At 39.7% G+C, this 13186-nt stretch overlaps 1 protein-coding gene across 1 annotated transcript; it reads left to right on the forward strand.

Annotated features, from left to right (window-relative positions):
• Positions 1-1688: 1688 nt before the first annotated feature.
• bap1 (BRCA1 associated deubiquitinase 1) lies at positions 1689-11787 on the forward strand. The gene is made up of 17 exons (XM_084062324.1): positions 1689-1854; positions 2814-2843; positions 2965-3019; positions 4508-4640; positions 5522-5641; positions 5997-6058; positions 6220-6362; positions 6502-6580; positions 6667-6790; positions 7527-7656; positions 8157-8314; positions 8614-8747; positions 8831-9327; positions 9600-9838; positions 10123-10215; positions 10312-10384; positions 10767-11787. Exons 1-17 carry the CDS (start codon positions 1818-1820, stop codon positions 10898-10900), a joined length of 2241 nt encoding a protein of 746 aa, XP_083918450.1. The 5' UTR covers positions 1689-1817; the 3' UTR covers positions 10901-11787.
• Positions 11788-13186: the final 1399 nt, after the last annotated feature.

Raw genomic sequence — 13186 nt, forward strand, 5'->3', positions numbered from 1 at the left:
CTGCATAGATCATCCCCCACAAAGATGGGGAACAATTTTGCACGCTCGAAAGTTCCGGGGGATGCAACCAACTCTGTTCTCTGTTACAACCTCGTATGATAAATAATAAATACAATTCATATAATGTTAAATCATAGAAATAATTTATTTGAAAGTACAATAATTGCAAATAGAAATCAATTAACACGTGTTCTTTTTACTTTACCGCTTAAGATTATATTATAGACCAGGGGTTTTCAACCAGTGGTCCGGGGACCGGCCAGTGGTCCTTGAGGGGGTTCCAGGGGGTCCCCAGCCAAATTAATAGTTAGGAACCAAATTGACCCTTATATGTCTGTAACTCTGAGAGTGTACAAATGGAACCAAATGGACCCTAACCCTAACTGTCCCTAACCCTAATTGTCTATAACCCTGTTATAGACAATTACAAATAATTTCATTTATAAAAATCAAGATGATATGACAGACTGAAACTGAATAAATGCCTACTTGACACTTTTTTCTTGACTGACATACAATTAAAAAAATTATATATATATATATATATATATATATATATATATATATATATATATATATATATATATATATATATATATATATATATATATATATATATATATAAAATATATAATATCATATTTCATATATATATTTGGGTCTCGTGTTAGGTTGGTAGATGCATCTGACGCAGTACTTGATTGATTGAATACTTAATTAACAGTTTGCAAATAGTACAGTGGTATGATTATACAAATGGTGTTAAAAGGATAACACAAAGCCCTGAAGGCTATTATATTTCGACTGTGTATTAAATTCATAGAGGATGTCTATGCACATGCACATCTTTAATTAGAAAACAACTATTTCTACTGCTTTCTCGTAAATTAAAACAACTACTAATTCTATGAGATACTGTTTTTATAATATAAATATATGTAACTATGTAAGGTCTCTTCATTCTCTGTGTAGGATTTTCTCACACTCATATGGCGGTCTGTACACGTTGTAGATACATTTCTGTGACGGTGTTTATATGTATATGTGTATTATACTCAACAACAAATAAAACTGTAAAAAGATAAACAAGCAGAAATAACGGTACAGGGGTGAGGGGGCATCCAGAGTTTTCTTTGGTAGGGGACGAGCGCAGTGAGCGCTCTCCTACTTAGCGTTGCCATGTCCGCTTATTGTAAGCTATTTTTGGCTTGTTTTTCCTGTAAAGTTGCTTGTAAATATTAGTAGTTGCGGGTTGCGTTTTTTGGTCTTGTTTCTAATTGCTTATTTGGGACTTGCTGTGTAATGTTGTTTAAACCAGTTGTTTTTTTTATCAGTGGTTCATGCCAAGGACCCCCAAATTAATTTGTATTTGTCGGCGGACCCCCCCATCTGAAAATAATTTGTGCCAGATACCAGATTTGTGTTGTTAAACTGTTTCAAAAATATTTCACATTTGTCACATTTTTTCCAAGATTTTTGAGGTGGAAAGTCATGGTGACGCGACGTTGTGTTTTCATAGACCTAGTTGCTTATTTCTCTTCTAAACACTATCTGGCAACACTTGTCTCTTCTACCAGGATAGTAAGGGAATAGAAATGGTACGCGCCCATATTAGAGTTATAACGGTACGCGCCCCGCCGTCGGCCGTACGACAGTGACGTAGAATGTAGGCGTCAAACTGCTAGTGTCTTTTGTGTTTATTTCCACTAGCTAACAACATCAGCTAACACGCAAAAAACTGTAGAAGATGATGTAAATCATAAGGTTCATATGCATTCTGTGACCATGATATCAATGAGCTGTGCATAAATACAAAGATGAACAAAGGGTGGCTGGAGCTTGAGAGTGACCCAGGTGAGAGAAAGCTTCGGTTGTAGAGCTAGTTTAGTTTCAGATCACAGGCTAACACAGCTAACGTTAGCTTCTACCTTTGATGACATGGTCTGGTCATTTTTTATTTAAATATGAGGCCTTCTTCGGTCCAACAATGGAATATGATGATGTAACATAACATGGTGCTAGTTTACTCTACTTGACTGACTAATCAAATATAGCCAGTCGCATGTCTAAATGACTTGCATATCAACCTTTTTTGATTTCAAGGACCTCTAGTTTGATCAGCTTTGGGCCACGGACCCCCATTTGATACAGTATTATATTTATTAATGATTTATTTATGTATTATATATTATTTTATTAATTATTTATATATTATAATATATAAAGATATATATTTGTTTTTATCTTTGGGAAACTAGAAATAGCCAGTGTTTGGAAAAAGTATTGTCATTTTTTACTTAAGTAAAAGTATCAATACCACAATTTAGAAATACTCAGTTATAACTGAAAGTCTGGTATTTAAAATGTACTTGAGTAAAAGTACAAAAGTATTGGCAATCAAAATATACTTAAAGTACCAAAATTAAAAGTACTCCTTGTGCAAGTTCAATGTGTATACAAATCTTTTGAAAATAACAGATCTGCAAGCTTGTAGATCGGCTATTTACAAATTGAGTACATGTACTTGTTACTTTCCACCACATGTTACTTTCCACCACTGGAAATCCCTAGCTCTGGACCAGAGCTACTGTAAACTCCAATAGTGAACAAATGGAACCAAATGGACACACTCGGTTACAGACCCAAAAGGGACAACCAGTGGTCTACACTCCACAGCATCAAACTATGGATTTAAATGCAATATGCTTGAATTTATTATGGGATATTTTGTTGCTTCACAGCAAGTATCACTAGTACGCAATTTGAGCTGTAGAATTCATTGAACAATATTAATTATTTTGTTGTCATTGTAGGACTATTCAGTCTGTTGGTGGAAGACTTTGGTGAGTAGCTTGTCAGCATTAACTATTTACATTTCAGTCGCCTTTATGGTGGCCTGTGAGTATTGTAACTACCAAGCAAATGTGGGAAATGTTTTTTTTCTCCCCCTTTTTTTCTTTGTAGGTATCAAAGGTGTCCAAGTAGAAGAAATATATGATCTTCAAAGCAAATGTCATAGGTATGTAGTTTGAAAAACAAGTCCTATGCAATATGCATGTCATGTACCCCAATAACTAGTTAGTTAGTTGGCCAAACTGGCAAAATTATGAATGTCAAGTCTAATTTCTTCATATCATTAGGAGGTCAAGCATGGCTGTGTTACTCATCTTGACTTTGAAGGCGTCATAAAAACACAAAAATGTGGTTGTTTGAGATAAGTAGGATATACACTAATACTGTGCATCTGTTGAACTGCCGATTGTTTCAGATGCTAAATCACAATGTTTCGTAATGATGTTAGTATGACTCATGTAGTCAGTGATGCAGATGGTGGTGATAGTTCCTTCACATGCTGCGTTTCTGTGCAGTTTTTAAGGTCATGGGGCGGGCGGAGAGAGAATGAAACTGTCTGTTTAATGACTCTTTAAAGATTCTCTCTGCCACTGGTTTCGTATGAGAACTACGGTATCACAAAGATCTTCTTGGCTCATTTGTGAAAGAAAATCTCTCTTGCCAAGTCTTTCACTGATGAAATGTCTGAAGAGACATTCCATATTAGTCCAGCTGTCATTTACAGTAGCAACATTTAGACAGTCCAAGTTTGTTATTCTTTTATATTGAGAAATTGTCATGTATTACATATTGGTGTCACTGTCATAATTGGAACTTTTATATTTAAAGTTGTATTAAAACTCCTATGACAAAATGTTGGCTAAATAGAAACAACGCTTACACACTTCAAGGTAGACTGTTTCTGGGTGAATAGTATTGTATTATATTGCAAGTTATGAGGTTTTAGATTCTCAAAGAGCATTCAATTCAAGCACTTGTGAATTGTCAAAACTTTTCAGTGCCTTGCTGCACCAGGAGTTTGGAAATGTCATTCCAAAAATCAATATTTACGGATTAAATAAAAAATACTGCTTGCACCAAACAAATTGTTCAAACTTGACTTTACATTGTGCTATTCATAAGTTTAAAATGCTTATAATTTTTAGAAGCGAGCAGAGTGCAGTACACCCAGCAAGTACATCACTCATTGAAATATTTCTCAAAATTGAAATTCATAGTAGCCATCATGGTATTTTTCACTAGTAGGAAATGCCATGAGGAAGGTCTGCACGACCAAAACTACTGTTTGTCGGCTACGCACCTGCTTTTAAACGTACTGGGTGTGTGGAAGTTCTTTTTCACTAGTAGGAGTAAAAATGTTTTGAAGATCTACAGGCTCAAAAACTATTCAGTAAGCAAAAAATGACACAGGTTAGACTTGATGAGGACCTTTAACCTCCTTTAGATAATGATAGTATGTGTAATATTAGTTGTATTTTTAAAGTGCAGCCACTGGTATTCAAGACCACACAATTGCATGTAACAACACTGTGTTGAATTGGCTAAGAACATCTGCCTTTCTTTACAGTTTTACTAGAGTGTAGCAATAATGTATGCAAAGTCTAAATATTTGTTGTAGTAAATGGATTGTTAACGAGATATTTGTTCTTCTCAGCCCTGTCTATGGCTTCATCTTCTTGTTCAAATGGATTGAGGAGCGTCGGTCCAGAAGGAAAGTTTCCACCTTGGTGGATGAAACCTCCGTTATTGATGAGGAGATTGTTAATGATATGTTCTTTGCCCATCAGGTAACACATCTTTAATGTATTAGGCACATTTGTATTGCTATCTCACTTGTCTTAATGACGACATTATGTCAGCTATTTCTTCTGTTTAGTCTTTTCTCATGTTCAATTATCCCAACAATCTGTACATGTGTCAGCTATTAAACACTTATGAGAATCAAGCGTTTATCTTGACTTCTTAACTCATTAATTGTGAGACGCAGCTATCTGATCTTAATCTAACATGTACTCATTTTAATGAATTAGTGTCATCACTGAATAGGTAGGTATCTAGATAGGTATCACTGTCAAGTTATCAGCAGTTCAGGAACAGCTTTTGATTTTTGTTTTTCTGGTGTTCAGTTGAAAGATTTCCTACTACTTTGAGCTAAATGTAATGTAACCTTATTAAGTGTATAACATTTCATTTTGACCAGTATATATGGTTAGTACAGTATAACTAACGCAACTGTGGTGGTTGTGTTTGGTCTTGCTCTTCTATTGAGACATTTAGATCCTGTGTACTGTTGTGACCACTACTGGTTGACAAGTGGTTCTGCCTGAATTTTTTTAAATCAAAATACAATTTCTCGCCTGAGCAAGCAGGTATGCTCCATTAGCTCGATGGTAAAAAAAAATCAGCACTTGAGCTGGGGACCCGGGTTTGAATCTCGGGTATACCACATTTAATGACTGCAGCTTTAAGTAACCAGTGACTACTAGACATTCTTCTCAGACTACTCAAAGCTTTTGTAGTTGAATAGTTGTGGGACAGTTTTTTTAATTCTGCTGTCCAGCTGCTTCTATGATATAACTACAGTAACGGCACCTAAACTTAAATGGTTTTAAAGAGATGCAAGTTACTGTGACCACTAACTTGACAATGATGTAATTTCTGTATCCAGCTGATACCAAATTCCTGTGCTACCCATGCGTTGCTGAGTGTGCTTCTGAACTGCAGTGGTGTTGAGCTTGGCAACACTCTTAGTCGAATGAAGGCTTTCACAAAGGGCTTCAGTCCAGAGGTAAGAAATGTCTCCCTCTTTTCAGTCTTTATTATTTATATATGTATATATATTTTTTTTTTTACATAGCGACCTGCAGTGCTATGTATTTAATAGGGTGAATAGTTGAATAAGTAGGGGAATATATCATATTAACAACAAGTCTTTAAACTGATTATTGCTTAAAAACAATTAAAAATTGGTTGGTTCGCTGACGGGAAATGTGGAGAGAGATGGGGGGTGACATGTAGCAAAGGCCATCGGGATCGGGAGGATTACCAGCCTAGGTGCCCAGGCGGTTACGCCAACCGTCCGGGCCTTCTCCAGTAATCTTCATGATTCATGATTCACTTTGTTTTACTTCTTGATCTTTCAGAGTAAAGGCTATGCCATAGGAAATGCCCCAGAGTTGGCCAAAGCACACAATAGTCATGCCAGGTAAGTTGCCATGAGTGGCTTTTATTACTTTGGTGGGAGGCGACTCTGGATTTCCAGGAAAACCTCTTCGGTCAAAATGTGATTGCTTGGCCTTGCTCTGGGAGACCTCAGGCTTTGTGCAGTCATCAGTTTCTCAAACCCATTTTCTTGTTTCTATGGAGACCTGAGCCCAGACATTTGCCGGAGAAACAGAATGGCATCAGTGCAGTGCGGACCATGGAGGCCTTCCACTTTGTTAGCTATGTGCCCATTAAAGACCGCCTCTTTGAACTTGATGGGCTCAAAGCTTACCCCATTGACCACGGTAAGACTCCATTCTGATTCAATTGGAATGATCCCCATTTTCTTTTGTCACGCTATGCACATCCTGTCTGGCAGCGAACTGTAGAAAATTAAAGCAAGTCATCAACATGGCATCTATAAAGTAATGTGGCATCCTGTAGGGCCTTGGGGAGAGGAGGAGGAATGGACCGATAAGGCTCGGCGGGTCATCATGGAAAGGATTGGACTGGCCACAGCTGGGTGAGTCCTGAATCAATGTGCTGTGTTCTCTCATGCATTCTTCATATACGCACCATTCACTCAGCCCTCTCCCCTTTTTATTTCAGTGAACCATACCATGATATCCGCTTCAACCTGATGGCTGTCGTACCTGACCGCCGGATGAAGTACGAGTCCAAACTGGACGTCCTAAAGAAGAATCGTCAGACAGTCCTGGAGGGGCTACAGCAGGTCAGGAACTTCCTGGGGTTTAGTTAGAGTTAGATCCTATTCCCCAAGTTCATCTGTGGCAGAGTAATATGCCTCCATATCTACAGAACACAGAAATATGTCAAGCCACTAGCGGTCATGCTAACCCCTCAGCACTGCTGGGAACATGAAACGGTATGTCCTTTTCATTGAGATTAGAGCTCAAAGAGAAGTTGCGACTTTAAATAGATGTTCCTCTTGGTTCCAGTTTGGATTCACTTGTGGCTTCTAACAGACGCAGTGCGATTGTGCATGTTAGTTGTGTTCATCATCGTCATTCCCCAGAGCTTCTCTCCCTAGGTAAGGCCGTGTTCACCAAAGCGTTTCGTTCCCCAACTGAAAATACGAGGAACTGTCTTCCAAACGACCAGAGCTGAAAATATTTAAACGGAAATATAAAAACGGCAAGCGTGAACGAGCAGCTCAGAATAGATCCCTCGTCACGCTGCTGGCGTTTCCAGCATAGCGTAATTATGCGGTGCTCCCATTAAAAACAAACGCAGCCTCTAAGGAAAATAATTGAGACCATAAAACAATTGTATTTTCATTCAAACGGAAACTGGTAGCACGTCAAGGGATTTTTAATTTACCTACAAATGATGGGAGCAGCTTGTAGAACAAATAATCTCACCCACTCATATTTACACCTGTAGACCTCTGATGTGACAATAAAGCCAAGTGTTACTCTGAATCTAAAATGTGCTGTCTCTGCCTCCAGCTGATCCGCCTCACCCAACCGGACCTGGTTCAGGACAAGAAGACGGGACCTGATGACACTGGCATCGCTATCAAGGAGGAGGCCGATACGGCGCCGGTTACATCCCAGGCAGCAGAGCAGACTTCCTCAGGTACTGTTAGCCCAATGTATTCCCTTGCTCATTCTTACTTGTGGGTAGGGCCATCACAATTACCCATTTAAGTTGACGATTAATTGTCACTCAAATAATTGCGATTAACGATTTAATTGTGTGTTTGGCATTGAACATTGGAACATATGAAGCCTTTTAGGCTTCGTGACCAAAAATTGCACAGGGCAGATATGATTGACATATTTAATCATCATTATTATTCATGTAAAAATAGCAGAAATAGCTGATCTACAAGCTTACAGCGTCATGAAGTGACTCGTTGTAAGCTTGTAGATCTGCTATTTCTGTTATTTTTTATAATTGAAAATGTGTGAAAATCTTTCAACATGGAAACAATTATGATGATTATGCAAAGATAATTACGACTATCTCAAATAATTGCGATTAGACGATTATGTAATAATTGTGACAGGCCCACTTGTGGGGGGAATAATGTCCACCTTTTAATACATGAATGCTTTGAATTTATTTTTACACAGTGGCAGATTCAGCAGACACCAAAGTCAACGCCAAAGTCATGGGTAAACCAGCAGCACCTGCCGGAGGAGGCGTCCAGGTGGTCAGCAGTTCCAACCCCGTAGCTCAACGCCTGCCTGCCTTCCTGGACAACCACAATTATGCCAAGTCCCCTATGCAGGTATGAGAGGTGGGGGAGTCCTTAACTTGACAGACCTTTTTATTTAAATTATTATTAGCAGGACAAGCCGCTTCAGATGCAGCATCTTGTTTTCAACAATTCAGGCAGTAACAAGCCAATTAGCAAAAGATAACAGCAAGTAAAGCAATACTGGATTGTTGTAGAAATAGTGCATTAGAATCAGGAGCAATAGGTTTTCAGAAATGAAAGTAGGTTATTTAGAATAAAGCAAGTGAGGTTATGGCAATGAGTACAGTGTGTGCCACACTCATTAGTTTGAGTTTGTTTGTGACCAACAGGAAGAGGAGGATCTTGCTGCTGGCGTGGGACGCTCCAGGGTATCAGGCCCGCCCCAGCGAACCTACTCTGACGATGATGACTATGAGGATGATGAAGAAGAAGTTCCTGCCCCAGTAGTAGGCACATCGACCAGGTGAGCTCTGCAACACGTGTGTCCATGATTTCCTTTGTGTGTTCACAATTGCTTTTGTTTACAAATGTTACAATTCTGTTCAGGTTTAGACGGAAGGCAGGTCTGCGTTCACGAACAGGACGGGTAGCCACCAGCGGAATAGAGAGAACAGGACGGGTAGCCACCGGAATGGAGAGCCAGATTGCCCTAAGTGTCCTGGCTGAAAAACTAAAGAAGGAGGTGCAAAGGAAGGATGCCCTTAACACCCCCCTGTCTGTCCGTACGGAAGGCCGCACGGGGGGCATTTGCATTACGGCTGCATCGCAACCCTCCCCTACTCCCAGCAACGAAAGCACCGACACGGCTTCAGAGATCGGCAGTGCCTTCAACTCCCCGCTGCGCTCGCCAGCACGTTCCCAGGCTGCAACGCGCCCATCCAGCCCGGTCGCATCCCACCTGTCTCGCGTGCTTTTTGGAGACGACGAGATGCTCAGGCTGGATTCCAGACACAACCGTGCCGTACGAGACCTGGGTCCCTCTGTCAGCATAGCCCTCCTCCACCTCCAGGAGGATGGTGTGATCTATGCTCTCCCACTACCATGTGAGTTTATTAGAGATCTTTACTGAGGTCTCCTGTGTGTCTGAAAATGGTTGTTCAACACCTCTGGTTAAGGAAGCGTTCATACTTGTGGTTGAGTCCATTTTACTGATAATGAGATGAAGTAGAGACTAGCAAGTGTTTCTAGTGACTATACTGCAAATATTACAAAGCAGTGATGTACTAACTTCAGTGCACTTAAACTAGTACATAAACTTCACTGAAAGTAATGAATGGGTTTTAGTTGCTAATTGCTGTTCTTGCTGCCTGTACAGCGGATGCTGCAGCAGATGGATCTAAGAAGCCTGCTTGCACTTCTGAGAAGATAAAGGACAAAGAGCAAGGAGGCCATACAACAGGAGAGATGGGTGCAGTAAAAGAGGGAAATGAGGGGCCATCTGCTGAGGTGAAAGAGGAGAGCAAGGATGGAGCAGATGTCAATCCTAGCAAGGAAAAGATCAAGTCGGAATCGGAAGGAGGCCAAAAACCACATGGGGAGAAGTACTCTCCAAAAGTAAGTCCAGACATCGCATAGCAGTTTGGTTTCCTACCCTGTTCCCTCCTCTGTGCTTACTTATAAAGTCTCTTGAATCTTTTGTTATTTTTGACACTGCTCCAGCCATGTGTTATCTTTGCTTATATATATTAATAACTTGAATTTATATAGCGCCTTTCTGAAAGGACGCTTTACAGTACACAAAATATTATATTCATTTACAAGGCAACATGTGAGCTGGTTGCCTTTTGATAAACAAGTGCAACCAAGATAAACAGCTGTTGATTCTTTGTTTCTTCAAGGAGCTGCTGGCTCTGCTCAAGTGTGTAGAAGCTGACATTGCCAATTACGAGGTTTTCCTAAAGGAGGAGGTTGAAAAGAGGAAAAAATACAAGGTGGGTTTTAATGGCCTTCAATTAACCGCAATGTTATGGTTTCTGCAAATGAATTTGTTGGTCACTTAACGGAAATGTTTCACCTTACTTGAAAAGATTGATGACCAGAGGAGGACTCACAATTATGACGAGTTCATCTGCACCTTCATATCCATGTTGGCACAAGAAGGTAAACCTCTAAACGCTCAGTTCTCAACCATTCTTTCTTTCCTCAGACTTATTGTATACGTGTACTGTATGTTTAACTTTTGTTCATCTCTCTACCACCGGCACCTTCAAGAGTTTTTGACTTCTGTTTGACTTCCACACAGCAGTTAACATTAATATCTTTCTCTCCACCCACACAACATTAAGAAAAATAACAGATATTATACTGTGCAGTAAAACTGGAAGCTTTTTTCAGGAAAACCTAGAGGTAGACAATTCATGAAAGTCTCTGTGCCGTTTTCATAAATGGTCAGCCATTTCATGTTCACAGTACCTTGTTGTATCGTTGTTGTGCTGTATTGTGTTGCGCAAGTATTCATTTTGAGTTGGTTTGTCCTCCCTAGGCATGTTGGCCAGCCTTGTGGAGCAGAATATTTCAGTGCGTCGTCGGCAAGGTGTGAGTATCGGCCGCCTGCACAAACAGAGGAAACCCGATCGCAGGAAACGCTCTCGACCCTACAAAGCCAAGCGCCAGTAATTCCAAATCATTGGACTGTACTCATGTAGGTCAGTAAGCACCAAGCAATCACTGCAAAGAAAGAAATTGAGACTGTCCAATGAACTCTTTGTACTTTGTATTTTAGTCAGAGGTCTCTTCATGCACAGTAAAATCATCGGTGTTAACACAGAGAATTTTACTGTGTACAGCTGACCATATTTTGGGTCATTTGTGTTTTATCATGTATGTACAGTATGTATTACAATTTTAGTCTCAATGTAAACTTGCCTCTGTCAGTGCCACTACTATTTGCAGGTTGTACATTTTTGCGAGAGGCATTTAATCATGGATGCGTCTTGTTACTATTTTGTCCTTGCGTTATCATGAATGGTTTATTATAGTATATTTCATTCTTATAGGCTATGTTGCGACATCAGTTCAATTGAAACGCTATTCACACTTCTATGTATATAAGACTACTTGCTAACCTGTCCCAAGCTGTATCACCCCTGACGTTTTGGGTGTCATATTTGTATCCATCAATATAATAAATCATGACCTGTAATAATGGATCAAGCATTCCTTAGAAGGCATCCTTCAGTCGACAATTTCCAAGATACAACAACATCACACAATTAGTGCAAGCCCTTGCACATTGATCAATCCAACTCTTTGAAGAAATCAACTTGAAAGGTTGTCTGCTCATGGTGTACGTACGGCTTTGCCTCTATATCCCTAGAGCTCCTGTAAATGAATGACAAGCTCCAATGTTATTTTTGTACTTTAAAATTGATTTCCAAATTGAGCAATTACGGGCATGTGTGCATTTGAGTGTTTTGTACATATGTATCTGTTGATCAGCTCAGCATCACTACCATACAGTGTGCTCAGTTGGTTTTGTCCTTGTGTATTCGTACTACAATAAACTCTCCAAAAATGTCTTTCTTTTTTTTTTATAGTGAGCTTTGAGGTGTTTGTAGTATGTGTCAAAGTACAGCAATTCTTTGGAGCATTCAACTAATAAAAAATTAACTTTGAGTTGAGGAAGATCTTAGATGTTTTCTGCAGTACACTTCAGTCTACACTAGGGACAGCACTGACAGATGAGCTGTAGCAGCTGATCATTTGCTGTCAGTTGCTTGTTAGAATGATTCTGGAGTTGACAGTTCTCACAATCAAATACATCTTGGATTCTCATCCGTAACACTACATGATGTGGAATTTATGTTGTCTTTATTACTACTAGGCTATTGATGTCGAGTGTCAAATTATATCAGAACGGAAGGAGCTGGTGCTTTGCTAGCCAGCCCCGTTTGTCATTGTTAAGGCAGCATGATCTTAAAATGTATTGCATTGGACCTTTTTGCCATTAGCCTTGTTGCATAGGCTTACTTTCATTCATAAAAAATGCTGTAAAATAACACATTGCGTTTGTGAGCAGCCTAAAATTGAATTACATCTTCAACTAATTATCATCCAAGGAATTTAACATTTCTTCTAAATGACAGTTGGCTGAAATTCGGTGGTAGAGGTACAATATATATACGAATGCACCCACCTCTCAGAAAATACTAATGGGTACAATTATTAGTCCCAATTGTGAGAACTTTAACTGGCCCATGTGATCATCAAACAGTTGTATGTTCAAATAGATGTCGATATTGGTGGAACCTGGCATATATTGTGACATGACCATCAAATATTATTCTAGTGCCACTGGAGAGCTAATAAAAGCTTCACTGCTGATTGGAAGCTTAACGGATGTTTGTGCTAGATTAGATAACATTCTTGATTCGATATGTGTGAAGAAACTACGGGGGGGGGGGGTGTCTGAGTGTGTAAGTGGACTGCGACTTCTCGGAAATAATCACTAGAAATCAATAACATTTAACCACTTAAACTACCCCAGCATCGGTATTGTATTTTTGCTGAAAATAGCAGATCGACAAGCTCACAATATGATGCAGTGTGTCGCGTTGTGAGCTTGTCGATCGGTTATTTTCAGCGAAAGTTTTCCCCACAATAACAGAGAACAGAAAATACACTAGTATTGAGCCCTGAGGTTACCCATATGGGTTTTAAGTTGTAAAAAAAAAAAAGAACCGTGCACGCGCGCGTCGATATAAGCCCCACCCCCTTTTGCGTCAGCGCGCTCTCACAATCCTCCGTCAGGGCGCGCGCTCCGTGCCGTCAGTGGGATGCTAGAATTGTAGGTGATGATGGCGGAAGGGGAACAACGTCGAGTTTCATCCTGAGTTTCTATTAGCAGCTGTGGAACCGTCTACAACAGGCGTTTCTTCTCCGTCGGTTCCTCTCTTCTAGACG

Source organism: Gymnoscopelus microlampas, assembly GCF_963454915.1.
Source record: "Gymnoscopelus microlampas genome assembly, chromosome: 7".
NCBI classification, from domain to species: Eukaryota; Metazoa; Chordata; class Actinopteri; order Myctophiformes; family Myctophidae; genus Gymnoscopelus; species Gymnoscopelus microlampas.

Excerpts from the sequence above, each read along its gene's own strand:
- bap1 (XM_084062324.1), top strand. The coding sequence starts at position 1,818 with ATGAACAAAGGGTGGCTGGAGCTTGAGAGTGACCCAG. Across the intron at positions 6,363-6,501 it reads AGCTTACCCCATTGACCACG|GGCCTTGGGGAGAGGAGGAG; the intron begins GTAAGACTCCAT and ends GGCATCCTGTAG. Across the intron at positions 7,657-8,156 it reads AGCAGAGCAGACTTCCTCAG|TGGCAGATTCAGCAGACACC; the intron begins GTACTGTTAGCC and ends ATTTTTACACAG.